This window comes from Oncorhynchus clarkii, chromosome 1 (assembly GCF_045791955.1).
Source record: "Oncorhynchus clarkii lewisi isolate Uvic-CL-2024 chromosome 1, UVic_Ocla_1.0, whole genome shotgun sequence".
Lineage (NCBI taxonomy): Eukaryota > Metazoa > Chordata > Actinopteri > Salmoniformes > Salmonidae > Oncorhynchus > Oncorhynchus clarkii.
Window position 1 is genome coordinate 83591360 of NC_092147.1, and position 25583 is coordinate 83616942.

A 25583-nucleotide genomic window follows, 5' to 3' on the forward strand; every position below is an offset into this window, starting at 1 on the left:
TGATGGGTCTCCGTATAACATGGGGTTGTAGATGATGGGTCTCCGTATAACATGGGGTTGTAGATGATGGGTCTCCGTATAACATGGGGTTGTAGATGATGGGTCTCCCTATAACATGGGGTTGTAGATGATGGGTCTCCTTATAACATGGGGTTGTAGATGATGGGTCTCCGTATAACATGGGGTTGTAGATGATGGGTCTCCGTATAACATGGGGTTGTAGATGATGGGTCTCCCTATAACATGAGGTTGTAGATGATGGGTCTCCCTATAACATGGGACTGTAGATGATGGGTCTCCCTATAACATGGGACTGTAGATGATGGGTCTCCCTATAACATGGGGTTGTAGATGATGGGTCTCCCTATAACATGATGTTGTAGATGATGGGTCTCCCTATAACATGATGTTGTAGATGATGGGTCTCCCTATAACATGGGGTTGTAGATGATGGGTCTCCCTATAACATGATGTTGTAGATGATGGGTCTCCCTATAACATGATGTTGTAGATGATGGGTCTCCCTATAACATGATGTTGTAGATGATGGGTCTCCCTATAACATGGGGTTGTAGATGATGTTGTAGATGATGGGTCTCCCTATAACATGATGTTGTAGATGATGGGTCTCCCTATAACATGATGTTGTAGATGATGGGTCTCCCTATAACATGATGTTGTAGATGATGGGTCTCCCTATAACATGATGTTGTAGATGATGGGTCTCCCTATAACATGGGGTTGTAGATGATGTTGTAGATGATGGGTCTCCCTATAACATGGGACTGTAGATGATGGGTCTCCCTATAACATATCTATGAGATTAGTAACAGTCTAGTCTAGTAGCTCCCCATCTCCCTATAACATATCTATGAGATTAGTAACAGTCTAGTCTAGTAGCTCCCCATCTCCCTATAACATATATATGAGATTAGTAACAGTCTAGTCTAGTAGCTCCCCATCTCCCTATAACATATCTATGAGATTAGTAACAGTCTAGTCTAGTAGCTCCCCATCTCCCTATAACATATCTATGAGATTAGTAACAGTCTAGTCTAGTAGCTCCCCATCTCCCTATAACATATCTATGAGATTAGTAACAGTCTAGTCTAGTAGCTCCCCATCTCCCTATAACATATATATGAGATTAGTAACAGTCTAGTAGCTCCCCATCTCCCTATAACATATCTATGAGATTAGTAACAGTCTAGTCTAGTAGCTCCCCATCTCCCTATAACATATATATGAGATTAGTAACAGTCTAGTAGCTCCCCATCTCCCTATAACATATCTATGAGATTAGTAACAGTCTAGTAGCTCCCCATCTCCCTATAACATATCTATGAGATTAGTAACAGTCTAGTCTAGTAGCTCCCCATCTCCCTATAACATATCTATGAGATTAGTAACAGCCTAGTCTAGTGCAACAGTAATACAACAGCTCTATTCCACTACCAGGAAATAGACTTTGACCGGTGAGATCCATTTTGAATAGGCTACATGTCAACACTGTGACTTGTTCTATGGTTTTGGGACATGTGACACTGTCATTTCTAATAAGCTATCACCAGGCAGTGGTTCCTGTATGGTGTGAGTGACTGACAGGGACATTTTTTAAATTGAACCTTTATTTAACTAGGCAAGTCAATTAAGAACACATTATTATTTACAATGACGGCCTACACCGGCCAGACCCAAACCCAAGACCAAGAACCAAAATTAGTGAGTATATGGCAGGCTGGGGCTACCAAACTGCTGCCCTGATTGGACAACAACAGCAATGAGTAGCCCAACTAGAGGCTGAGGCTACCAAACTGCTGCCATGATTGGACAACAACAGCAATGAGTAGCCCAACTAGAGGCTGAGGCTACCAAACTGCTGCCGTGATTGGACAACAACAGCAATGAGTAGCCCAACTAGAGGCTGGGGCTACCAAAGCGCTGCCCTGATTGGACAACAACAGCAATGAGTAGCCCAACTAGAGGCTGAGGCTACCAAACTGCTGCCCTATTTGGACAACAACGGCAATGAGTAGCCCAACTAGAGGCTGAGGCTACCAAACTGCTGCCATGATTGGACAACAACAGCAATGAGTAGCCCAACTAGAGGCTGAGGCTACCAAACTGCTGCCCTGATTGGACAACAACAGCAATGAGTAGCCCAACTAGAGGCTGGGGCTACCAAACTGCTGCCCTGATTGGACAACAACAGCAATGAGTAGCCCAACTAGAGGCTGAGGCTACCAAACTGCTGCAGTGATTGGACAATGGCAATGAGTAGCCCAACTACTGCATTCTCAAATAACATAAGCTACTATTGTTATATTACTCTAATTATGTCAGAGGAGAAAGAACAGCCATCTCTGGTATGGAGGATTTAGTGGGGGTACCCATTCTTGACCTGTCAGCGTGCAAGTTTGGAATTGGACATTACAGTAAGAAGTGGGAGCTAATTTGTTAGGCCGAGCCTGAGGTCCAATGGTACTAAGGTACCTTTCAAGTGATAGCAACATTCAACCAAGTAGCCTAAGACAATTCATTGTTATTGAATTACATTGAATTCATTTGGGTTAAAAAAATATATACAACAATGTGTACATTGTATTCCCAGAGGATAGTACTTCAAATTATAACACTAGTTGGTACTTTAGACCGTGTCTCCAGACAATGTACAAGTAGAAGCTGTTAAACTTATTGTCAATACATTCATTGTGGTATTCATTCTTCATCATTGTAGTAGGCTGCATCCACACAATCACATACCTTCAAAATAACGTGCCATATTCCAGAATGTTATAAAGGATCAATAATCAGAAATCACCTATGGAGGTCAAATGTTCTGTACAAATCCAAAATCGGTATTTCCACTAGGCAGCGTATCAAGTTATCAAGGATATTCAACTATAACTATATTGAAACGAAATTGGTCAAATAGTCCAATAAAATGTAAGACATATTCCAGAAGAAAAATTACGTTTTTTTTTTTTTTTTTGTAAAACCCCAAATGGTCATTCAGTCATTCATCTATATGGCCACCCCAGTGCAGAATGGACTGCTGAAGCCATAACTTGCTAGAGCACTCCTCTCTCACAAATGAAATCCTTTTCGCAATTCCTCCACCGCCCGCACTTTCCAAAGCGTGACAACCCGACCTTTAGTCCATCAATCGTTTATCTCCCTTGACTTCAGCCTAATGAAACGCACCCTCCGGCCCGACTGTAGCCTACCTATTGGTATTTATGTAGGCTATATTTCACAAATACAATTAGCCTATGCCTTGTACGGGTTTCGGGTCTGCCCCTTTCCCAGGCAAATAAACCACGTCACATGTCCTCCCGGACTGGCGATGGACCTTTTGGTGCTTTCAAGACAACTTGGAACTAAAAAATATTTTTTTTAAATATATAAAAAAGTCAAAATCATGACGTCAGTGATCTTCAGGTCAAAAATTCGCACCTCAACAAAGATGCCCTTGTTTCCCACTTGGAATTCCAAGTTGGATGACGATTCAAAACTATTTTTTTCCAGTAGGAGCTAGTGTTCTCCCCCCCGAGTTCCCAGTTGTCATGAACGCACTGAAGGCGGAGATTTCACAAGTTCCCAGTGGGTTTGAACGCGGCATTTGCTTCTACTAATATACTCCCCTCTCTTGCTTTAGCCTCGCCTCCATGATATCTTATATATATATATATATATATATATTAAGATAGCCTAACGTAGACAATCAGATAGATACAGTAAGTCTGTAACATATTAAAGCCAGCATAGACCCGGCCCACACGAATAACCGATCTATAGGTCTAGCCTAACCTTAAAATAAATGTAGCTTAGTGGTACATCGAATGTTAGGTACATTCCCGAATGCAGAACGATGGATGCGGAAATGATGGGGACAGGTTATTACGGTTTTTTCCACTGTATAGCATAGCATACACATCAAACACGAATTATACATGATTGAAAAAATAACATTGCAACATTATTACCAGATCAACTGGCTATTGTTTCTATTCGTTTTCCAATACATTCAGAATGTGCTATGACAATGTAGATAGCCTACCCAATAATAGGCCTACAAAGATCAAACCACTCGTAGTGCTATTGGGCTACTCTTGTAACTTCTCTTTTACGACGACAGTTATGATTATTGGCACCCTGCAAGGTATTGGACAATTTATTTGAGCTAATAAATGCATTTCCTTACTGTTTGGCTTGTAGGATGTTGGCGACAGGAAAATCGTGCGATAGGCTTGTCCAAGTATGGACACAACCGCGGAGACCGGTGAAATTAGCGCAACTAATGTCCCTTTGGGAGTTTATTTACATTAAAATGACATGCAACACACTGTATTGAATATTGGGCAGGTATTTTAGTAATTAGGTCACACAAAACACTAATAGATTAATTTGATCAAAATGATATAGAAATGCCATTCCAAATCAAGGACCAATGAAAAGCTTGTATCCGAATGCTGTGGCCAATGAAAATGCAGTTTTTCACGACGTTTCTGAACCCCAAATACCAGAACCACGACATCGATGCCACGTCAATGAACACATTCATACTAACGGTTTCATAGCTAGAGCAGGCCTGGGCAACTCGAGGCCTGATTAGTGTCATACTTTCCCCCCAGCTAAAACACAGGACTCCAATGATCATCTTCAGTTTAAAACGCAAATAAAGTTATCAGCTGTGTTTGCTAGGGACAGGGGACACACACACCACTCCGGCCTGGAGTTGCCCATCCCGGAATTAGGCCTACAGGTATTTGGGTTAGAAACCAGACTATTAACATGGAACGTAAGTAAAAATGTCAGTTACAGAATGCTTACGAACATGGTCACTCAGTGATTTTAAATAATGTTCTGATTGAATTGCAGTACTTAAGTCCTTACGACTCAAATGGAAGGACCACATCAAAGCAATGCAAGTCAAGGAAAATCTGATAGAGGACATTCTGGGTGTAAACTATATATAATTTAACATTATGGATCACACTCCCTCCGGCTAATCTTAATATTTGTTTTACTAAATATAGTTTATAATAGATGCTGCACTGTTGAAAGGAGAGCTGGCAAGCTAGCACGTCATTATACTGTGGCTAGCTACACTATTCATAGGACTAATAAAATGTTGATTTGTGCAGAAATGGGGAAATTTACTGAATCAGTTGAGGATAAATGTTTTATTGTTTCGTCAGGAGTGAGTCCAGGGAGATAATATCCAGAGGTTTGAAACATAATTAACCATTGATACACTTTACTGTCCTGGGTTTTACAGATTAGAATGTGCTACCCCCTAGTGGCATGACTATGCCATAACCACCTGCTACGATTATAAATAGTAGGATTACAGGTGGTGATCACATTCAGATTGTCAAATATCAAAATGGGAAAATGCCAAATAGTAAACAAAACAAAAAGATGAGGGTAAATATTAATTTAACCAAGAGTTGTTTCACAAAAATATTAAGTTAAATCTAGAAACACTATAAGGACTATACATTGTTTGCTGATTTTATTCTTCTGACTGAGCAACAATTTAACAGTTGAACAATGATCGTCATAGTAACTACTAGTGCATCAACTACCCATAACAATTCTCCATTCCATGGTAAGCATGGTAACCATCCAAACAGGGATAACCTGTTCAGAAGTGTGTAACATTAATGTTTTGGACACAGAGCTGCAGCAGTGAGTGCATCATGCCATGTTCATGTGCTATCAGAATGACCAGAAACTCAGGTCTAACATTTTTTTTTTTTGCTGTAAAACATGACGTTAAACCGTTCATATGGAACATCCAAGTTGGATATTCCAGAGTTTCCTAAATTCTGAGTAGCACGTGAATGCAGCATCACAGACGTGAGTCTGGAGGTGTGGGTTCTGCGTCCAAGTGCTGTTGCCGGGTTGGTTGCCGTGGCTGGGAGCGTAGTCAAGCGCTGAGGAAGGTGACAGCGGTGTCCCTCTCCTCCACCAGCTCGGCTGCCGTGGCGTCCATCTTGCCTCGGGAGAAGTCGTTGATGGCCAACCCGTCCACAATCTTCCACTGCTTGTCCTGAGGATAACAAAGACAGGAGAATAATGTATATTGAATAATAGGCCAAAGTGATCAACTTCCCACTGCAATTGGTAGTTGGTCGTAGACTACAGCACCTGTTTATAGTCAATAGAAGCAGAGCTCTCTGGTTAAGAAGGTGATGACAGCTGATCTTAGAGCACAATTCTGATCTTTCGCCCAATCAGATAAGATCTTTCGCCAATAATTGGGCAAAAGATCAGAATTGTGCTGCCAATGTAAACACAGCCTTAGTATAGAGAGTAGAGAGTCATGGATCTGTCTCACCTTGATGTGAACAGGGAATGAGTAGATGAGGTCTTCAGCGACACCATAGGAGTTACTGCTGGAGTAGACACCCATGGAGACAAACTCTCCCTGCAAACACAAGAGGTCCGAGGTTAGGGCTGCATTCAGGAGCCATTAACCCAAAGACAGGCTGCTCCACACTGCGTTCAGGAGCCATTCAGGAGCCTGTCTGGAATTGTGGGAGTGCACATTCTGGGAGAAGGGTGAAGAATTGAGATTCATCCTTACTTTAAACAGTAGAGTGCCCTATAGATTAGGAGTTATTAAAAATAGCCTTAATGGTTACAATGAAGATTTGGGTAGGGTAAACTAATGCTAAATCTGTATCTTAAAGCCACAGAATTGTCCCACTTAGCTGACCTCAGGAGTGCCTGACCAGATGTCCCTCATGTGATCACAGATAGCCTTGGCTGCAGACATGGCACTGGACAGCTTCCTGGCCGCGATAACCGCAGCACCCCTCTGCTGCACTGTCTGAGAGGGGGGGGAAGAGGAGAGGGAGGAAGAGCGATGCCTTACAAAATGTCTCATCCCTACTCCAATAGTCTTCTTCAGCCGTCTCAATTCATCTTTCCAGGATTCCTCTCCCCTTATCAAAACACATGGAGAAGGTCAGAGGTCACTTTCCCTTGGACCATCTCCAATGAGAAGGGGGGGGGGGTTAAAGTTCACACAGCCAGATTAACATTTGTTTCACAGTAGAGTAAACTCACAGAAATGAAGGCCCCTTTGAGCCAGTCATCGTCCTTAACAACGTCGAAGCAGGCCAGGTCGCTGCCCGCCATGTTGACCTTGGTGTAGTAAAATAACAATGACACATTGTTAAATAATATTACACATAGTGTAATGCCTTGCAGTAGTGAATACTAATACTTCATAACATTGTGATAAATGATACATTACCTTGCAGTGGTGAACGTCTGGGTACTGGGTGGACGAATGGTTGCCCCAGATGATCACGTTCTTTACCTGGGTGGCTGGCACGCCGCAGCGCATCGCAACCTGGTGGGGGAGGGAGGCAAGAGAGCTGTGTAAGGATGATATTACCCTCTATTAAGATAATCCACACACTTTATTTGTCCCCCAATGAAACTTTAAAAAAAAACCCACTACAGTTCAAGTACAGACAGACTCAGTCATCATCAGGGATTGGAGTAACTATTCATTCAAGGGGTTCAAGGGAACAAAGCCCACTTCTCCACACAGGTACCTGAGAACGGGCTCGGTTGTGGTCCAGACGGGTCAGGCAGGAGAAGTTCTCTTTGGGGATGGACGGGGCAGACTTGGCTGCGATCAGACAGTTGGTGTTGGCTGGGTTACCTACCACCAGGACCTGACGGAGACAAGGAGAGGCCATGTTATGAAACAGTCGTACACCACACACAGTCGTACACCACACACACAGTCGTACACCACACACACCACACACACACAGAGAGCAAGACAGAAAACACCATGGTGATGGGGAGAATCTCCCCTTTCCACTGAGGTCAGTTTGTAGCCCAAACGGTTCAGATACGGTACAGGACGAGTCCCATCAGGCTTGTGGGGCTTGTAGAACAAAACTGAGACCACCCATCATGTTCCTGCGAGTCTCATCGGAGAGTTTCCAAACAGTTTGGATGCTACAGCAGTTTGTGAGAAGACTTATTTTCAGAGTGTCTCATGGTCTGAAACATGACTGCAGATGGGGAAGACTGCCATAGGCAGATTGAGATGCACTACGCATTTTAACTTAACCTTTCTGGGAACGGGGGCAGTATGGAGTAGTTTGAATGAACAAGGTGCCCTATGTAAACTGCCTGTTACTCAGGCCCAGAAGGTAGGATATGCATGGTAGTATTGGATAGAAAACGCTACGGTTTCCAAAACTGTTAAAATAAAATGTCTGTGAGTATAACAGAACTGATATGGCAGGCGAAAACCTGAGGAAAATCCATCCAGGAAATGCTATTATATTGAAATGGCTGTTTTTCCCATTGAAATCCTATCCACCATATAAAAGACTTACGACCCAGTTCACAATCTATGGCTTCCTCAACATGTGACCAGTCTTTAAGCATCGTTTCAGGCTTTTACTGTGAAAAATAAGGGAGAAACACCCCTTTCAATGAGGACAGTGGACATTTCCAGAGATGTGTCCTGCGCGTGACCGGGAGTGCACCTTTCTTGTTTTTCCTTTTCTATTGAAAAAGCTTTTGTCCGGTTGAAATATGGATTATTTATGACAAAAACAGACGATTATTAACATCGTTTGACATTCAAGCTTTTATGGTACTTTTGATTGTCTTCCTGCTGTGACGGCGCTTTGTACCAATGGATTACTGAACAAAACAGAGGTTTATGGACATGAAGAGGGACTTGTGAGTGCAACCATGTGAAGATCAAAAAGGTAAGTGATTAATTTTATCGCTATTTCTGACTTTTGTTCCTCCTCTACTTGGCTGGTTACTGTTTGTAATGTTGTGTGCTGGGCGCTGTCCTCAGATAATCGCATGGTTTGCTTTCGCCGTAAAGTCTTTTTGAAATCTGACATGGTGGTTGGATTAACAAGAAGTTTCTCTTTAAGCCGATGTATAACACTTTCTGTTTTTGAATTTGGCGCTCTGCAATGTCACTGGCTGTTGGCCAGGCTATCCCTAATAGTTAACAGCAGAGTGATGAGACGTTGAAGGCAACGTGAGACTAAGAGGTCATACCATGCGATTAGTCCATCGGTATATAGCCCACCCAATCTACCTACCTCATCCCCAAACTGTTTTTATTTTATTTACTTCTCTGCTCTTTTGCACACCAGTATCTCTACCTGCACATGTTCATCTGATCATTTATCACTCCAGTGTTTATCAGCCAAATTGTAATTATTCACTCCTGTGGCCTATTTATTGCCTTACCTCCTCATGCCTTTTGCAAACACTGTATATAGATTATTTTTTTTCTACTACGTTATTGGCTTGTTTATTGTTTACTCCATGTGTAACTCTGTTGTTGTCTGTTCACACTGCTTTGCTTTATCTTGGCCAGGTCGCAGTTGTAAATGAGAACTTGTTCTCAACTGGCCTACCTGGTTAAATAAAAAAAGATCTATACATTGTTATGTAATAAAATGTACAGTCATAGTTTGCACTTTTAGTCCAACTTAAATGTTTTGTCCATTAACAATGTAATATAGCCATGTATTGCAGTGTCTGATTACCATGTAGTAAAAATATATTTTAAAGTTACTTGAAACTGGAGCCACCTGTGTAGAGGGAAAATCCCAAAGCCTCGCTGCCTGACGGGCAAGGTTGAAAACACCATGCTAGACAGTCAGGCAGAGTGTAAGGTTGAAGACGCCATGCTAGACAGTCAGGCAGAGTGTAAGGTTGAAGACGCCATGCTAGACAGTCAGGCAGAGTGTAAGGTTGAAGACGCCATGCTAGACAGTCAGGCAGAGTGTAAGGTTGAAGACGCCATGCTAGACAGTCAGGCAGAGTGTAAGGTTGAAGACGCCATGCTAGACAGTCAGGCAGAGTGTAAGGTTGAAGACGCCATGCTAGACAGTCAGGCAGAGTGTAAGGTTGAAGACGCCATGCTAGACAGTCAGGCAGAGTGTGAGGTTGAAGACGCCATGCTAGACAGTCAGGCAGAGTGTAAGGTTGAAGACGCCATGCTAGACAGTCAGGCAGAGTGTAAGGTTGAAAACACCATGCTAGACAGTCAGGCAGAGTGTAAGGTTGAAAACACCATGCTAGACAGTCAGGCAGAGTGTAAGGTTGAAGACGCCATGCTAGACAGTCAGGCAGAGTGTAAGGTTGAAGACGCCATGCTAGACAGTCAGGCAGAGTGTAAGGTTGAAGACGCCATGCTAGACAGTCAGGCAGAGTGTAAGGTTGAAGACGCCATGCTAGACAGTCAGGCAGAGTGTAAGGTTGAAGACGCCATGCTAGACAGTCAGGCAGAGTGTGAGGTTGAAGACGCCATGCTAGACAGTCAGGCAGAGTGTAAGGTTGAAGACGCCATGCTAGACAGTCAGGCAGAGTGTGAGGTTGAAAACACCATGCTAGACAGTCAGGCAGAGTGTAAGGTTGAAGAAGCCATGCTAGACAGTCAGGCAGAGTGTAAGGTTGAAGAAGCCATGCTAGACAGTCAGGCAGAGTGTAAGGTTGAAAACACCATGCTAGACAGTCAGGCAGAGTGTAAGGTTGAAGACGCCATGCTAGACAGTCAGGCAGAGTGTAAGGTTGAAGACACCATGCTAGACAGTCAGGCAGAGTGTAAGGTTGAAGACGCCATGCTAGACAGTCAGGCAGCGTGTAATGTAGAAGACGCCATGCTAGACAGTCAGGCAGGCAGAGTGTGAGGTTGAAGACGCCATGCTAGACAGAGTGTAAGGTTGAAGACGCCATGATAGACAGTCAGGCAGAGTGTAAGGTTGAAGCCATGCTAGACAGTCAGGCAGAGTGCAAGGTTGAAGACGCCATGCTAGACAGTCAGGCAGAGTGTAAGGTTGAAGACACCATGCTAGACAGTCAGTCAGGCAGAGTAAGGTTGAAGACGCCATGCTAGACAGTCAGTCAGGCAGAGTGTAAGGTTGAAGACGCCATGCTAGACAGTCAGTCAGGCAGAGTGTAAGGTTGAAAATACCATGCTAGACAGTCAGGCAGCGTGTAAGGTTGAAGACGCCATGCTAGACAGTCAGGCAGCGTGTAAGGTTGAAGACGCCATGCTAGACAGTCAGGCAGCGTGTAAGGTTGAAGACGCCATGCTAGACAGTCAGGCAGCGTGTAAGGTTGAAGACGTTCTATCATGGCAGCTTCAGCCTTGCACACTGCCTGAAGACAAGTACAATTTTTGCAACAAGGTCACTTGGGGAAGAAATGACAAGTGTGCAGGACAAGTGCCAGCACACACACAAGCAGTCACACTCGTCAGGGTGACAGCCCAACACCTGTTGCTAGATCAGTGCCCGAGGCCAAAAGGCCTCCTCACAACACACCCACAGTTCGTCTGGCACTAGTCGGGACATTCCAGTACTTGGCGGAGTTCCTACTCTCTACTATTAAAATGACTCATAATTCTATAGTTTCCACCATTTCCTCACACCACTCCATTTATTTTGTAAATCCATGAAGGGGAGTGTCCAAGTGCACACTTGGGGAGCAGGAGAGAATCAGAATGTCTCCCTTGACTGCTGGGATGGAACCCAGCCAGGGTGGATACAATGAGAGGCTTCTAGACAGAAGTGGACCAACTCCTGGGATGGAACCCAGCCAGGGTGGATACAATGAGAGGCTTCTAGACAGAAGTGGACCAACTCCTGGGATGGAACCCAGCCAGGGTGGATACAATATGAGGCTTCTAGACAGAAGTGGACCAACTCCTGGGATGGAACCCAGCCAGGGTGGATACAATATGAGGCTTCTAGACAGAAGTGGACCAACTCCTGGGATGGAACCCAGCCAGGGTGGATACAATATGAGGCTTCTAGACAGAAGTGGACCAACTCCTGGGATGGAACCCAGCCAGGGTGGATACAATATGAGGCTTCTAGACAGAAGTGGACCAACTCCTGGGATGGAACCCAGCCAGGGTGATTACAATGTTAAGCTTTCAGACCGAAACACTAACCCACCTCTATCTGGTCTGTTAAGACAGGCAGGCAGTTTGATTTTTTTAAATCAAAACACACGCTCACAAAACAAACCCACAAACAATGCACACACACACAGCATTCAAGGCCAGTCTTTCCATAGGAATTAAGAGCCCAACACATGAACTGAATTTCAACAGCTCTGAGGTGCAGCATCACGAGTCCTCTCTATGTCTAAGGACACATGGCTTACACTATACCACAAACACAGGGTACCTGCTAGTGTTGACAGACAGCTAAGTCTGCATTGACATTTAGGGACACATTGACAGTGACCAGACACCCCACACAGACAACAAACCCTGTCTGTTGGACTCTGGCTATTATCTCACCTTGACAGTTTTCTTGGCATACTTCTCCAGCGCGGCACCCTGGCTCTTGAAGATGGCCACGTTAGCCTTGAGCAGATCCTTCCTCTCCATACCTTCTCTCCTGGGCATGGAGCCCACCAGGATAGCAGCGTCCAGGTCCTTAAAGGCAACCTCCTCCTTGTCCGTGGGGATGACCTCTGAAAACAGATGGAATAAACAGGGGCTTGTTCAGTCAGTATCAAGTAGTCAGAAAAAATAAGCATGAAAAGGGAGGGACTATAAGACACTTGTAGGTTTCTTTCCTTGTTTGTGGGAATGACCTCTAGACGAATCAAAAATACAACAGACCAGGGTTGGTTCAACGGGCAGCACATGGACGACCAACAAACAGAAGGAAAAAACTGGATAATAAAGACCACTTAATCGTTTAAGGTTTTACTATAGTGTTGTCTAATTAATCTCTACAGGCTCGGTGGGTCCCTTACAGGACGGTTGAGCTAACATAGGCTAATGTGATTAGCCTGAGGTTGTAAGTAACAAGAACATTTCCCAGGACAGACATATCTGATATTTGCAGAAAACTTCAAATCTTGTTAATCGCTAACTGCACTGTTCAATTTACAGTAGCTTTTACTGAAATAATACCATGCTATTGTTTGAGGAGAGCACACAGTTATGAACTTAAATGTATTAATAAACCAATTAGGCACATTTGGGCAGTCTTGATACAACATTTTGACCAGCAATGCAATGTTCATTGGATCAGTCTAAAACGTCACATACACCGCTGCCATCTAGTGGCCAAAATCTAAATTGCACCTGAGCTGGAATAAAACATGGCCTTTGTCTTGCATTTCAAAGATGGTACAAAAACAGCATGTTTTTTTTTCTTTGTATTGTCTTTAACCAAATCTAATGTGTTATATTCTCCTACATTATTTTGACATTTCCACAAACGTCAAAGTATTTCCTTTCAAATGGTATCAAGAATATGCATATCCTTGCTTCAGGTCCTGAGCTACAGGCAGTTAGATTTGAGAATGTCATTTTAGGCAAAAATAGAAACAAAAAGGGGGGGGGTGATTATCATCGAGGACAGCAGGAAGTTGTTTTTAAGGAGTGCTTTATTAGGCTCAGTCCTTCAAGCACAATGTTTCAGACATGATCTCTTGACAATGAAAGTGGCCTCTATGGAGAAACAAAGGCTTGGGTTTGTTTTACCCATCACATTGTCAGTGTGGTTTCCCCCATCCCATTCTCCTGTACATTGTCTGTGTGGTTTCCCCATCCCATTCTCCTGTACATTGTCTGTGTGGTTTCCCCATCCCATTCTCCTGTACATTGTCTGTGTGGTTTTCCCTGTTTCAATCCCCATTTTGTCACAACACCTTACATTCTCATCAGCTCAGTCACACCGTATTTGCTTTTACAGTTAGTTTTAGCAAACCCTGTATTGATCCCTTTGTTCTGCTACTGTTGTCTGTGGGACATAGACTGTTGCCAGTTAACTGCTTTAAAGGGATACTGCGAGATTCTGGCAATTCTGAAAATCCCACCGATCTGGCAAACACCTTAAAAATATTTGAAAGAATTTAAATAGTGCTTGAACCCAGATCTGGTTGGGACACAGGGTCACCACACTATAGACATCCCCCACCCCACATTGAAAATTGTCTTTGCAACACACCATACACAGAGAGAACATTGTCTTTGCAGCCCTGAGCGTTAATACTGGGGCCTCACAGCCGAGGTGAGAACAAAGCAAGGACACCACCATTGACAACAGAGAAATACCAGTCACAATGGAGATGGAGATACTACTGGTGCCTCACAACTAAAGCAAAGCCACGTCAACGTCACTCACACAGTGAGTGTTGTCTGCCCCATGATTTACCTCTGAGGAGTGGGAGGGCACAGTCCTGCAGCTCCATGACCACGCCATCCAGGACTGGCAACATGGGGGTGATGTCCAGCAAGATCAGGGTGATTGGCTGAGAGGAGAGACCATGAAATGACAGGAGTAGATAAATGATCTTTCCGTTGACTTACAGGCTGGTAGATTGCTAACTGATTGTATGATGATTACTACATTGACAACACTGCTTGTTATGACTATTAGAAGGGAGTGTTAGGTCTATGTACCTGCCAGTAGGCTGTATGCTAGTGGTTCTGTTTCAGGCAATTCAAGGACACTAAAGCCTTTTTTATTTTACCTTTATTTAACTAGGCAAGTCAGTTAAGAACAAATTCTTATTTTCAATGACGGCCTAGGAACAGTGGGTTAACTGCCTGTTCAGGGGCAGAACGACAGATTTGTACCTTGTCAGCTCGGGGATGTGAACTTGCAACCTTCCGGTTACTAGTCCAACGCTCTTAACCACTAGGCTACTAGTGGCTACTACTACCCTGCCTTGAGTGAAGCTTTGCAGGTTGTGTGACTGAAGGGGTAGTGTGTGATGCTGCATGTTGCCCATCAGTCATGATTTTATATTTTATTTAACTGACACAGGAGGTATCTGACATGGCACCCTATTCCCTATATTGTGCACTCATTTTGACCAGAGCAAATAGGGTAAGTAGTGGACTATATGGGGAATAGGGTGTAATTTCAGACAATATAGACAACCCCTAACAGGATCAGCTGGGATGTTACGTAATGCAAGTCAAGCCAAAGCTTCTTCCTTCCCTCTACCTGATCTTTGCCGAACACATCTCCCTTGGCGATGCCAAACAACAAGGAGTAGGCAATCTGCCCAGCAGCGCCGGTCACCAGAACACGAACAGGTTCAGCAGACTGCAACACAAGACACAGAAACACAGATCTGGATCCTATTCATTAGGGCACATTACACATAGATGATTTAGACACTTATCCAGAGTGAATTAGCCTAAAAACCTATAGTAAAATGATTCACAATGGAATACAAATGTGTATTTATTTTTGGACAAGTTCAGATAGTAAGTCCCCGTTTCAGTTCATTTTCTTCCATTTGTTGACAAAAGAACACAACCAAGCACTGACACATGTTTTGGTCCTCGTCACTGAAATTTCAGGGGCACATTTTAAAATATTGGAGGTGAACCAGGCATTACTTGGGAGTTTGAGGAAATGATCCAGCTAGGGAAACCATTTGGGAAGTTTAACAATAATATCAATGTTATGTAATATCAGTGAGCTTGTATAGGAAAAACAGTCAACAGTCAGGTAAAAAAAATGAGGTGTACATGAAATGGGAATGAGGTGAGTGGGATACCTTTGAGGAATTGGCTAAGAGTTCACTCGTAAAGTGACAGTCAGTGACAATACTAGAGAGAACTGTTTTAGAATTGTCGCTCTTCAACAATGATATTCCATATGGGATCCGTGACCGGACAATGTCGGAGTGGGGATTTATTAACTCACGAGGTAAGCCACGGTGAAATTAAAAATAGAACTCACTCCTCGAGCCATCTGAGACGAGATATTTATAGATACTGTAGAAAACTGTCACCATTAATTCAACCTTTTCCCTTTCACACAAATGTAGAGTCCAAAAACAAGCAATTGCATTTTGCTGGGGAGAAAGTCGCATGCCATAATTAGACAACTTACTTAGATAACGTTAGGCCACATTAACACATTCTGCCAATTTGACCTTGTCAAAGAAATGTAGACATGTGCATACTACACAACTGTCGAAATGAGATTATACTAGAATGTGCCAAATTGACTGGCACATTGCCAACAAGGAATTAGAGCATGTACTCCTTCCAACTTGTCTTTAAACATCATATCACAATCAAACGTCGTTTTACAAACATGTTTAAATTGATACAAAAGTTGGTTACCGGTAGCTAACTAGCTACTGTATAAATTAGGTTAGCTAAATTACTTGCAGAAGCAAGCGTTGGTTGCTGGCAACAAGCGAACGAAACGCCACCCCGCTGTCGCGTACTACTATAGCAGGTGTGTGCATTTATCATTCCAGTAAAGCTAAAGTTCCGTAAACAAAGTTAATACAACTTTTTTGTTTGTTACTTACCATCTTTGTATGGTAACTTGGACTATTCTCCCACTGTTCTAGCAACAAGAGGTCACCCCTATTTCTTGAAATCAGAGTGGTCACGAGGTGGCCAGTAAATCGTTTATAGGCATGCGCCGCAAAGCTGGTGGCTCTCGGGAAATGTAGTCGGAAATCCTTCAGCCAAAGACAGTGGTACCAAATATTTGTATAACTAACTCTCATTGTTCTATCTGTGATAGTACCAAAGACAGTACAGTACTCTGGTTAGTTATACACATCTTTGACAGTACAGTATGCTTCAGCTGTGTACGTTGACATTTTTTAAGTTAATGAGGTTGACAGGGGAATACATAACTACTTTACCCATTACTCAGTCCTAACATTTAAAGTCCCCTTTTATTTACTAATTACATAAAGTCCCAAACTGTCTCTTGCATATTTGTATTTGATTGATTTATTCAGTTGAAATAAGGATACTTTAACTTCTGTTGTAAAGCTATCATTTTTATGTATATTTTTTATAGAGCTCCGCTGCTAGCCAAAGTTGTCGGAGCAAGTGATGCCAATTTAGCGACTTTGTTGTTAGATTTAGAGAGTTTTCATTCCCCTCTAGCGGCTTTTATTGGTAACAGAGTATAGCGACAAATTTAGCTACTTTTTAAGGCTACCCCAGCGACTTTTTGATGATTTAGCTACTTCCCTGTTTGTGTGTGTGCCCGCTCGGCTGAGTTCAGCTATGCGCCTCCGCCGGCTGCTGCGTGTGTCACTTGCGCCCCTTCTCCCACCTCTATGTCCTCTCCAGCCTCTCCGTCCTCTCCCCTCCGCAGCAGCGAGTAAAGTTAATAGATTAAATCGGTTCCTTTGTTGTTAAATGACACCACATCTCTCCAAGGGATAAATAATAAAAGCAAAACTAAATATATATTTTTTAAATTATATACTTTAATCTGTTTTTTTCTGTGCTTTTAATTAGTTCAATTTTGTTCTCCTTCAAACATTCCATTTAGCAGTATTACATGTGTTGTTATAATTAAGATAATTGTGTTGTGATAATTAAGATAATTCTGTTGTGGTAATTAAGATAATTGTGTTGTGATAATTGTGTTGTTTTGTCTATAACCTGTTAGTTAATATCCCTTGCCACTCTGATATACAGGCCTAAAGGCCGAGACAATAAGAAGACACAGTGGCAGAATAAATACAACCACACCTTTGTTTCATCACAAAACCAGTGAGCAACCTCTGTATGGTGAAGTACACAAACAAACAGCTACGTGACCTACTACAGTATGGTAAAGCAAGTTAATGTTTCTGACCGTTTTGGACCACTCAACAGCTATGGATTTAGAACCACGGAGAGTTACTGCAACAGGAGCTGCCCTCCACTATTCCAGCATCATTTCAACTTCAATATTTCAACATCCTCCTCTCTTTCATGACTCTGTCATACAGTACGTGCTTTTAGTTTGTGTTGTCTACCTGGCTCAAATGCACGCTAGCCTAACTTCCTTTCATGGGAAATGATGTGCCAGGCCAGCTAGTTAACATTAGCCTACTCAGGGGCACAATCAAGCTTACTCAGTTTACCTCAACGCTGATTGGCTTTATAAATATATATATATTTTAAGGGTACTCTTTTTGACGAGACAGATAGATGGCCTACACATACAGAGACAGAGGGGTACTGTTTCACTCGCTCGGATGCTTTTCCTGGACTGATACATTCAGCGTCTTTAAAATTTAAGGAAAATGATCAAACACAGACAGATGAAAGATACTTTTTTAAAAAATTATTATTATTTCTTGGTCAATTTCTTGGGGAAGCCTGACTTCCCTTGGCATCCATGAATACACACTACTGCTATTTAGTTTTACTTTTGAGAATGTATCATTGTATGAGAGACAGGGACAGCATAAGCCTAAAACAAACCTTTAAAAAACTACTACGTCATGACGTAATCTAGTGATTAATGGAGCAACCAACGACTATGGGGAGGGAGGGAAGAGGAGGAGGGAGGGAAGAGGAGGAGGGAGGGAAGAGGAGGAGGGAGGGAAGAGGAGGAGGGAAGAGGAGGAGGGATGGAAGAGGAGGAGGGAGGGAAGAGGAGGAGGGAAGAGGAGGAGGGATGGAAGAGGAGGAGGGAGGGAAGAGCAGGAGGGAGGGAAGAGGAGGAGGGATGGAAGAGGAGGGGGAGGGAAGAGGAGGAGGGAGAGAAGAGGAGGAGGGAGGGAAGAGGGGGAGGGGTGGAAGAGGAGGAGGGAGGGAAGAGGAGGAGGCAGGGAAGAGGAGGAGGGATGGAAGAGGAGGAGGGAGGGAAGAGGAGGAGGGATGGAAGAGGAGGAGGGAGGGAAGAGGAGGAGGGAGGGAAGAGGAGGAGGGAGAGAAGAGGAGGAGGGATGGAAGAGAAGGAGGGAGGGAAGAGGAGGAGGGAGAGAAGAGGAGGAGGGAGGGAAGAGGAGGAGGGAGGGAAGAGGAGGAGGGAAGAGGAGGAGGGATGGAAGAGGAGGAGGGAGGGAAGAGCAGGAGGGAGGGAAGAGGAGGAGGGATGGAAGAGGAGGGGGAGGGAAGAGGAGGAGGGAGAGAAGAGGAGGAGGGAGGGAAGAGGAGGGGGAGGGAAGAGGAGGAGGGAGAGAAGAGGAGGAGGGAGGGAAGAGGAGGAGGGGTGGAAGAGGAGGAGGGAGGGAAGAGGAGGAGGGAGAGAAGAGGAGGAGGGAGGGAAGAGGAGGTGGGAGGGAAGAGGAGGAGGGAGGGAAGAGGAGGAGGGAGGGAAGAGGAGGAGGGAAGAGGAGGAGGGATGGAAGAGGAGGAGGGAGGGAAGAGCAGGAGGGAGGGAAGAGGAGGAGGGATGGAAGTGGAGGGGGAGGGAAGAGGAGGAGGGAGAGAAGAGGAGGAGGGGTGGAAGAGGAGGAGGGAGGGAAGAGGAGGAGGCAGGGAAGAGGAGGAGGGATGGAAGAGGAGGAGGGAGGGAAGAGGAGGAGGGATGGAAGAGGAGGAGGGAGAGAAGAGGAGGAGGGAGGGAAGAGGAGGAGGGAGGGAAGAGGAGGAGGGAGAGAAGAGGAGGAGGGATGGAAGAGGAGGAGGGAGGGAAGAGGAGGAGGGAGAGAAGATGAGGAGGGAGGGAAGATGAGGAGGAGGGAGAGAAGGGGTTGAGGGAGGGAAGATGAGGAGGGAGGGAAGAGGAGGAGGGAGAGAAGATGAGGAGGGAGGGAAGAGGAGGAGGGAGGGAAGAGGAGGAGGGATGGAAGATGAGGAGGGAGGGAAGAGGAGGAGGGAGAGAAGATGAGGAGGGAGGGAAGAGGAGGAGGGAGAGAAGATGAGGAGGGAGGGAAGATGAGGAGGGAGGGAAGAGGAGGAGGGAGAGAAGATGAAGAGGGAGGGAAGAGGAGGAGGGAGAGAAGATGAGGAGGGAGGGAAGAGGAGGAGGGAGGGAAGAGGAGGTGGGAGGGAAGAGGAGGAGGGAGGGAAGAGGAGGAGGGAGAGAAGATGAGGAGGGAGGGAAGAGGACGAGGGAGAGAAGGGGTTGAGGTGATAAGAGAGAGAAAGGTGCATGGGTGTTGTGGAGGGAACGTTGTCGATAAGATGGCGGACAGGAAAAAAGGAGAAAAGTGGAACATATTATGAGTAATATTATGAGTACATTTGATTTGAGTAAATATGGAGTGGGGAAATGCACAAACCTTCTGGAAGACCTGATGAAGGTGGAGGACAGAAAAAAATGAGAAAAGTAGAATATATTTTGAGTGAATTTGGAATGGGGAATTACACAGAACTTCTGAAAGAGTTGCAGAAGGAAATTGATCGTGGCGATAGTGAGGATGAATTAACTGCGGTGGCAGGTGCGGTAAAGACCGCTGAGTTTGAGCCTCACACAGACAAAGTGATGGAGAGAAGTTAGAGAAGCAACAGATGTGCTGGAATGAGATCAATATGTCTGACAGGTCTGATTATATAGATCGGGAGGATGAGGGTCAAGGATCTGAGTGGTCTGTAGTGGAAGGACATAGGAAGAGGAGAGATCGCGACACTGAAAGGAGTGGTGTGTATAGTATAGAAAGCTTAAAGAGGGCCAGTGTAGGGAGCAAGGATGAATTACCTGTGGTGGCAGGTGAGGTGAGGACGGCCGAGGTCGAGCCTTGTCCCAATGATGATAAAGATGATTTTGTCCCAGTGGGAGTGAGAGTTTTGGGTAGAGAAGAGGTTGGGGACTGTTGGGTTGGTGAAAATGACTCAAAGTGGACATGTGCAGATTTTTTGAGTTTCTACTGTCCAGAAGGAGCGCGGCGCTCCACACCACACGACTACAATAACTATGAATTGCTTTTCTCTCTGGAGCAAGGCACCATTGAAAGGAGTGATACCTAGAGTGGCGTTAAGTGTTTAGGAGGATCAACGGAGGTTTCGTGCGACCCAGACCCGGTGGAGAGCGTGGTGAAACAGAGAAGACACTGTCTGTCTTGTTAAGTTTGATGCAGAGTCTTTACCCAACAAAGTCAGGTTAGAATGTGTCAGTTATCCTGTGAGAGCTTTTGTCCCAAACCTTTTACAGTGTTTAAGGTGCCGAGCTTATGATCATGTTGCAGCAGTTAGTAGGAGGGAGATTCCTAGATGTGAGAAGTGTGCAGGAGAACATGAGACAAAGCAATGTGTAGTATCGGTGGAAAAAGCTGTGTGTGTAAACTTTAAGAGTACCCATGGTGCTGGAGATCAGAAGTGTCCGGTGAGAGAAAGGCAGGTTGAGGTAAATGGTGGTCACACCAGATACTGACTGGTTTTCTGATCCACGCCTCTACCTTTTTTTAAAGGTATCTGTGACCAACAGATGCATATCTGTATTCCCGGTCATGTGAAATCCATAGATTAGGGCCTAATGAATTTATTTCAATTGACTGATTTCCTTATATGAACTGTGACCCAGTAAAATCTTAGAATTTGTTGCATGTTGTGTTTATATTTGTTCAGTGTATACATCCAATCCTCGTTCTGAGTAAGGGCTAGGGTTTTGTAAGGGTAAGGGTTTTGGGTTGATGTTGTTACCTGGGAGATCCGATTGAAGTATCTATAAGAAATTGTGGATGTGTCAGATGAGGTGGCATCGATGAGAGTAACGAGAAGTGAGCTTATTTCGTTTTTTTTTTGTGTATCTATGGAATAGAAGGAGCATTCTCTGCGCCTCAAGAAGATATCGGATTGGAATGCATCATGTATTGGATCTTTGAAGTAGGGCGCCTATCAAGGGTGTTATCAGAGAACATCTGAGAAAATAGGCATCATTGTGAGTGTGGCTTTTGAGTATGGCATTGTGAGTGTGTTTTTTGGGCCTCTGGGATTTTATAGCAGCGGCATTACAAAGAAACCTGCTGATGAATGCTCTGTCCTCACAGGCACCTGATCCTGTTTAGGGATGGGATTTGAACGGTGACTGATAGTATGTTTTTTAAATATTTTGTTTGTATTTTGTATGATGTCAGGTCCCCCCCTTCCCTTAATGGAATACTTAAAAAAAAAGACCCTGTTCCGTAGATGGTGGCAATATTTCAATAGGGGTAGTCTGCCATAAAACCTTGAAGAAGAAGAAGAAATGAACGAGGGTGAAGTATTGGAGGTGGTAAGTGTGGTGAAGTTATCGGAGACCGAGGTGTGTGCCAAGGATCAGGAGAAAGATGAGTCTGTGACAGTAGAAGTGAAGTTTATGGAAAAAGTGGACTCTTGCCTTTTGGCTGATCCATTTGTGGTTCCACGGTGGGTGGAAAAAGAGTTGGGTAATGTGGAATCGGTGAGGGTGTAACCAGAAGGGGTCTAGTGATAATTGTTTGTGTTTCTGTTGGTCAGATGGAGAATGCGCTCGGAATAAAAATGAATGGGAGCAAGAAAAGTGAATTGTTTTGTTCTCAAGAAAAGGGCACCAATGAAAGGAGTGATAACTGGGGAAACAGTAAATATAAAAGGGGAAATATTCCCGGTGTTTGTGATGCTCGTCGTTTGATGTGACGCAGACAGGGTGACAAGAGTGGGGAAACAGAAGAGTCATTGTCTGTTCTTTTGAGTTTTGATGTTGAGTCTTTGCCCGACAATGGGAAGTTAGGATATATAAGTTATCCTGTACGATTGTTTGTACCGAATACATTACGTTGTTACAGGTGTCAAGCTTATGGGCATGTGGCAGCAGTGTGTAGGAGGGAGGGTCCAAGGTGTGTGAAATGTGCAGAAGGGCATGAGACAAAGGAATGTGTAGTATTGGGGAAAGTAGTGGAATGTGTTAATTGTAGGGGTGCCCATGGAGCTGGGGATCAGAAATGTCCCGTGTGAGAGAGAGGCAGGTTGAGGTTTCCAGGGTTAGAGTAGTGCAGAAGTTGTCATATGCTGAGGCGGTGAAGACATGGATTAAGGGGGAGGAGTGGGGAGAGTACTAGAGATATACCAGTACAGAGGGAGGAGTGGGGAAAGTAGTAGAGATATACCAGTACAGAGGGACAGGCCATAAAGTGATATACGTTTCAGTAAGATTGGATTTTTAGCATTTATAGCAATGGTAATCAACTGTACTGCAGGGATGGAACTGAAGTCGCAGAAAATGGAGGTTGTGGTGGCAGCTGTAGAGAGGTATTTGGGTGTGCCAGACCGGAAGAGTTACAGGGTGTGCTAAGTGGTGTTGTACCATCCTTTCAGGATGATGGCATGAGGTAGGAATACATACATGTAATTAGTGGAGTAGGGTGGTGTTCATTTATTTTATATAATTTTAAAATTAGTGAGTGTAGTGTTAGATGATAGGGTATTTATTTAGTGCATTTTTATTTTTCAAGTAAAGTCCAGTCTAGTAGGTGGCGGTAATGCAACAAATTGGATGCCAACTGCCGTTAAACTTCATAGAAGAAGAAGAAGAAGAAGAAGAAGAAGAAGAAGAAGAAGAAGAAGAAGACCCGCGTTCCTTCCTGAGTGTCGCGAGAACAAACATCTAGATTTCACGTGGCCAGTTTAGCTGAAAATAAAGCTATTATTTTAAAAATGTTCCAAAATTGTTGTAACAAACAAGCCAAATTACGGGTAAAAGGCCAAAATACCCATGTGTAGATGACTTTCTCTTGGTACACGGAACCAGATAGCTAGCGTCGTTGCTTACAAGCTAAGCAGCTGTGCTCAGCTGAAAAGTTGAGGGTGAAGCTTGTGGTTGCCTAGAGACGGCACTGAAATCTCCTTTCCGCCCCAAAACACATACAGCTAGCGGTTTCTTTCTAGCAAGCTGGCTAAGCGGTCTTGGATGTTCGTTTGTGAAGATTTATTTCATTTTTGTTTATATGAAACACGTCGGGAAATCCTTACAGCCTGGAAATATGTCTGCTTCACAAGCAGTCCATAGCTTGCTGAATTTGTAGTTACAGATATCTAGGAAACAAGTTGCTGTTATTAGCTAGTGTTAGCTGTCTAGCCAGAACTTCAGTCTTCATGTTGTGATTTCATATCAAGGGAACATCGAATCTTCAGCATCATCACAGTGTAAGTTGATGCATGCATATATCAATAAACGTTTGAGACAACTGTGGCATTGTGTATATAGCTGAATTTGCATACAGTTTGCGTGCACGTTTTAGCATAATCCAAAGCAAATAGTTGGTTTGTTTTAGCCTAAAAACAGATTCAAGAGAGCTGATTGAGGTTAGTGAGTAGCCTAAACAACATTTAGCATTTTTTTTGTGTTTTAAATTGAGTCGGCTTTTGACAGCTGAAAGTTGTGTGTGTGTGAGAGAGAGAGGATGTTGCCTATCCACCACACTCCACAAAGTCAATATTATGAAAGAGTGGATTAAACCAAACTAATGATGGAATTGAATTGGCCGGGAGTATTAGGATAAAGTCACCACAGATGAAAGGGGAAGTATCTTTGGTTTCACTATTCCTGCTCCTACAATTTAACGTTTTCACCAAAACCTATCATGGAGATTGTTTAATTCATTGGAATAGCCTTTTATTGATAATGTAACGAATTCGGTAGGTAGCGCCAAACGGGACTCGAACCTGTGTCCAATGACTGTCAAGCCAACATCTCAACCATTACGCAAAGAGGTGAACCTCTTGACTAGGTTAGTGTTCGGTTAAGGTCGCTACATTATACATTACCCCCTTCCTTTTGGAAAGCGTGTTCCCACGCTTCTCTGTACCATGCCCCTCACGTGTACATGCCTCTCCGATGGCCATCCCACTTCTGGCACCCAATGTAGGGAATTCTGGGGGAAATCCTGACCAGATCTCGAACACGGGTCCAGAGACTGTCAAGCCAACACCTTAACCGTTACGCGAAGAGGTTCAAATGTCTTGACGAGGTCGCTAGGTGTTGGGTTAAGGACGCAACAAGAATACATTCAAACAGCTTGATGTATGCCTTCACTTGGATCCTTCCTGTGTCTTTCCATTTCACCATTTTGTTTTGATTGTATGGAGACTGAGAGGACCTCCTGTATAGTACTGTGTGTGTGTGTGTGTGGCGCACGCACAGATAGTATCTCAGTCTCTGTCAGCCGATCCTAGTGATGAATATTATAGTACCCTCATTACAGGGTCATTACATCAGTTGGACAAAGGGACCAGAGTTGTAGGTTACATCCTATCAACCCTTAGTCTTCTGTGCCTCTACATGCAGAAGTGACTTTACACAGCAGGTTAAGAGAATTAACGTAGCAGGTTAGGAGAATTAACGCAGCAGGTTAGGAGAATTAACGTAGCAGGTTAGGAGAATTAACGTAGCAGGTTAGGAGAATTAACGTAGCAGGTTAGGAGAATTAACTCAGCAGGTTAGGAGAATTAACGTAGCAGGTTAGGAGAATTAACGTACCAGGTTAAGAGAATTATCGTAGCAGGTTAAGAGAATTAACGTAGCAGGTTAGGAGAATTAACGCAGCAGGTTAGGAGAATTAACGCAGCAGGTTAGGAGAATTAACATAGCAGGTTAGGAGAATTAACGTAGCAGGTTAGGAGAATTAACGTAGCAGGTTAAGAGAATTATTGTAGCAGGTTAGGAGAATTAACGTAGCAGGTTAAGAGAATTAACGTAGCAGGTTAGGAGAATTAATACAGCAGGTTAGGAGAATTAACGTACCAGGTTAAGAGAATTATCGTAGCAGGTTAGGAGAATTATCGTAGCAGGTTAGGAGAATTAACGTAGCAGGTTAGGAGAATTAACGTAGCAGGTTAGGAGAATTAACGTAGCAGGTTAGGAGAATTAACACAGCAGGTTAGGAGAATTAACGCAGCAGGTTAGGAGAATTAACACAGC

At 43.9% G+C, this 25583-nt stretch overlaps 3 protein-coding genes across 5 annotated transcripts in view; 1 reads left to right on the forward strand and 2 right to left on the reverse strand.

Moving 5' to 3' along the window:
- The window catches only part of LOC139413433 (UDP-glucose pyrophosphorylase 2b), a 66776-nt gene extending 61879 nt beyond the window's left edge, over positions 1-4897 (reverse strand). For 2 of the 3 annotated variants that reach the window (XR_011634797.1, XM_071160816.1), the window contains exon 1: positions 2764-3296. Coding sequence is in view for 1 of the 3 variants with exons in the window: in XM_071160816.1 (XP_071016917.1) it covers positions 2764-2782 (19 nt within the window). In the remaining 2 variants the exon portion in view is untranslated. Of the gene's footprint in view, positions 1-2763; positions 3297-4204 lie in introns of those variants that run through there. The other variant, XM_071160829.1, reaches the window with a different exon arrangement.
- Positions 4898-5167: 270 nt separating this feature from the next.
- Positions 5168-16536, reverse strand: LOC139413445 (malate dehydrogenase, cytoplasmic-like). The gene is made up of 10 exons (XM_071160860.1): positions 16333-16536; positions 15003-15104; positions 14205-14301; positions 12332-12507; positions 7578-7700; positions 7271-7369; positions 7081-7158; positions 6728-6841; positions 6347-6436; positions 5168-6058 (listed from the first exon to the last, which is right to left on the reverse strand). Exons 1-10 carry the CDS (start codon positions 16534-16536, stop codon positions 5936-5938), a joined length of 1206 nt encoding a protein of 401 aa, XP_071016961.1. The 3' UTR covers positions 5168-5935.
- A 6976-nt stretch (positions 16537-23512) lies between these two features.
- LOC139413429 (WD repeat containing planar cell polarity effector) overlaps positions 23513-25583 on the forward strand; it is a 170229-nt gene continuing 168158 nt past the window's right edge. The window contains exon 1 of the mRNA XM_071160802.1: positions 23513-23809. The gene's annotated coding sequence lies outside the window, so the exon portion shown is untranslated. The remainder of the gene's footprint in view (positions 23810-25583) is intronic.

Coding starts and splice junctions, on each gene's coding strand:
- LOC139413445 (XM_071160860.1), bottom strand. CDS start 16,536: ATGAGAGTTAGTTATACAAATATTTGGTACCACTGTCTTTGGCTGAAG. Junction 12,508..14,204: donor TGCCCTCCCACTCCTCAGAG/GTAAATCATGGG, acceptor ATCTGTTTTCAG/AGGTCATCCCCACGGACAAG. Junction 7,370..7,577: donor ACAACCGAGCCCGTTCTCAG/GTACCTGTGTGG, acceptor CTCCCCCACCAG/GTTGCGATGCGCTGCGGCGT.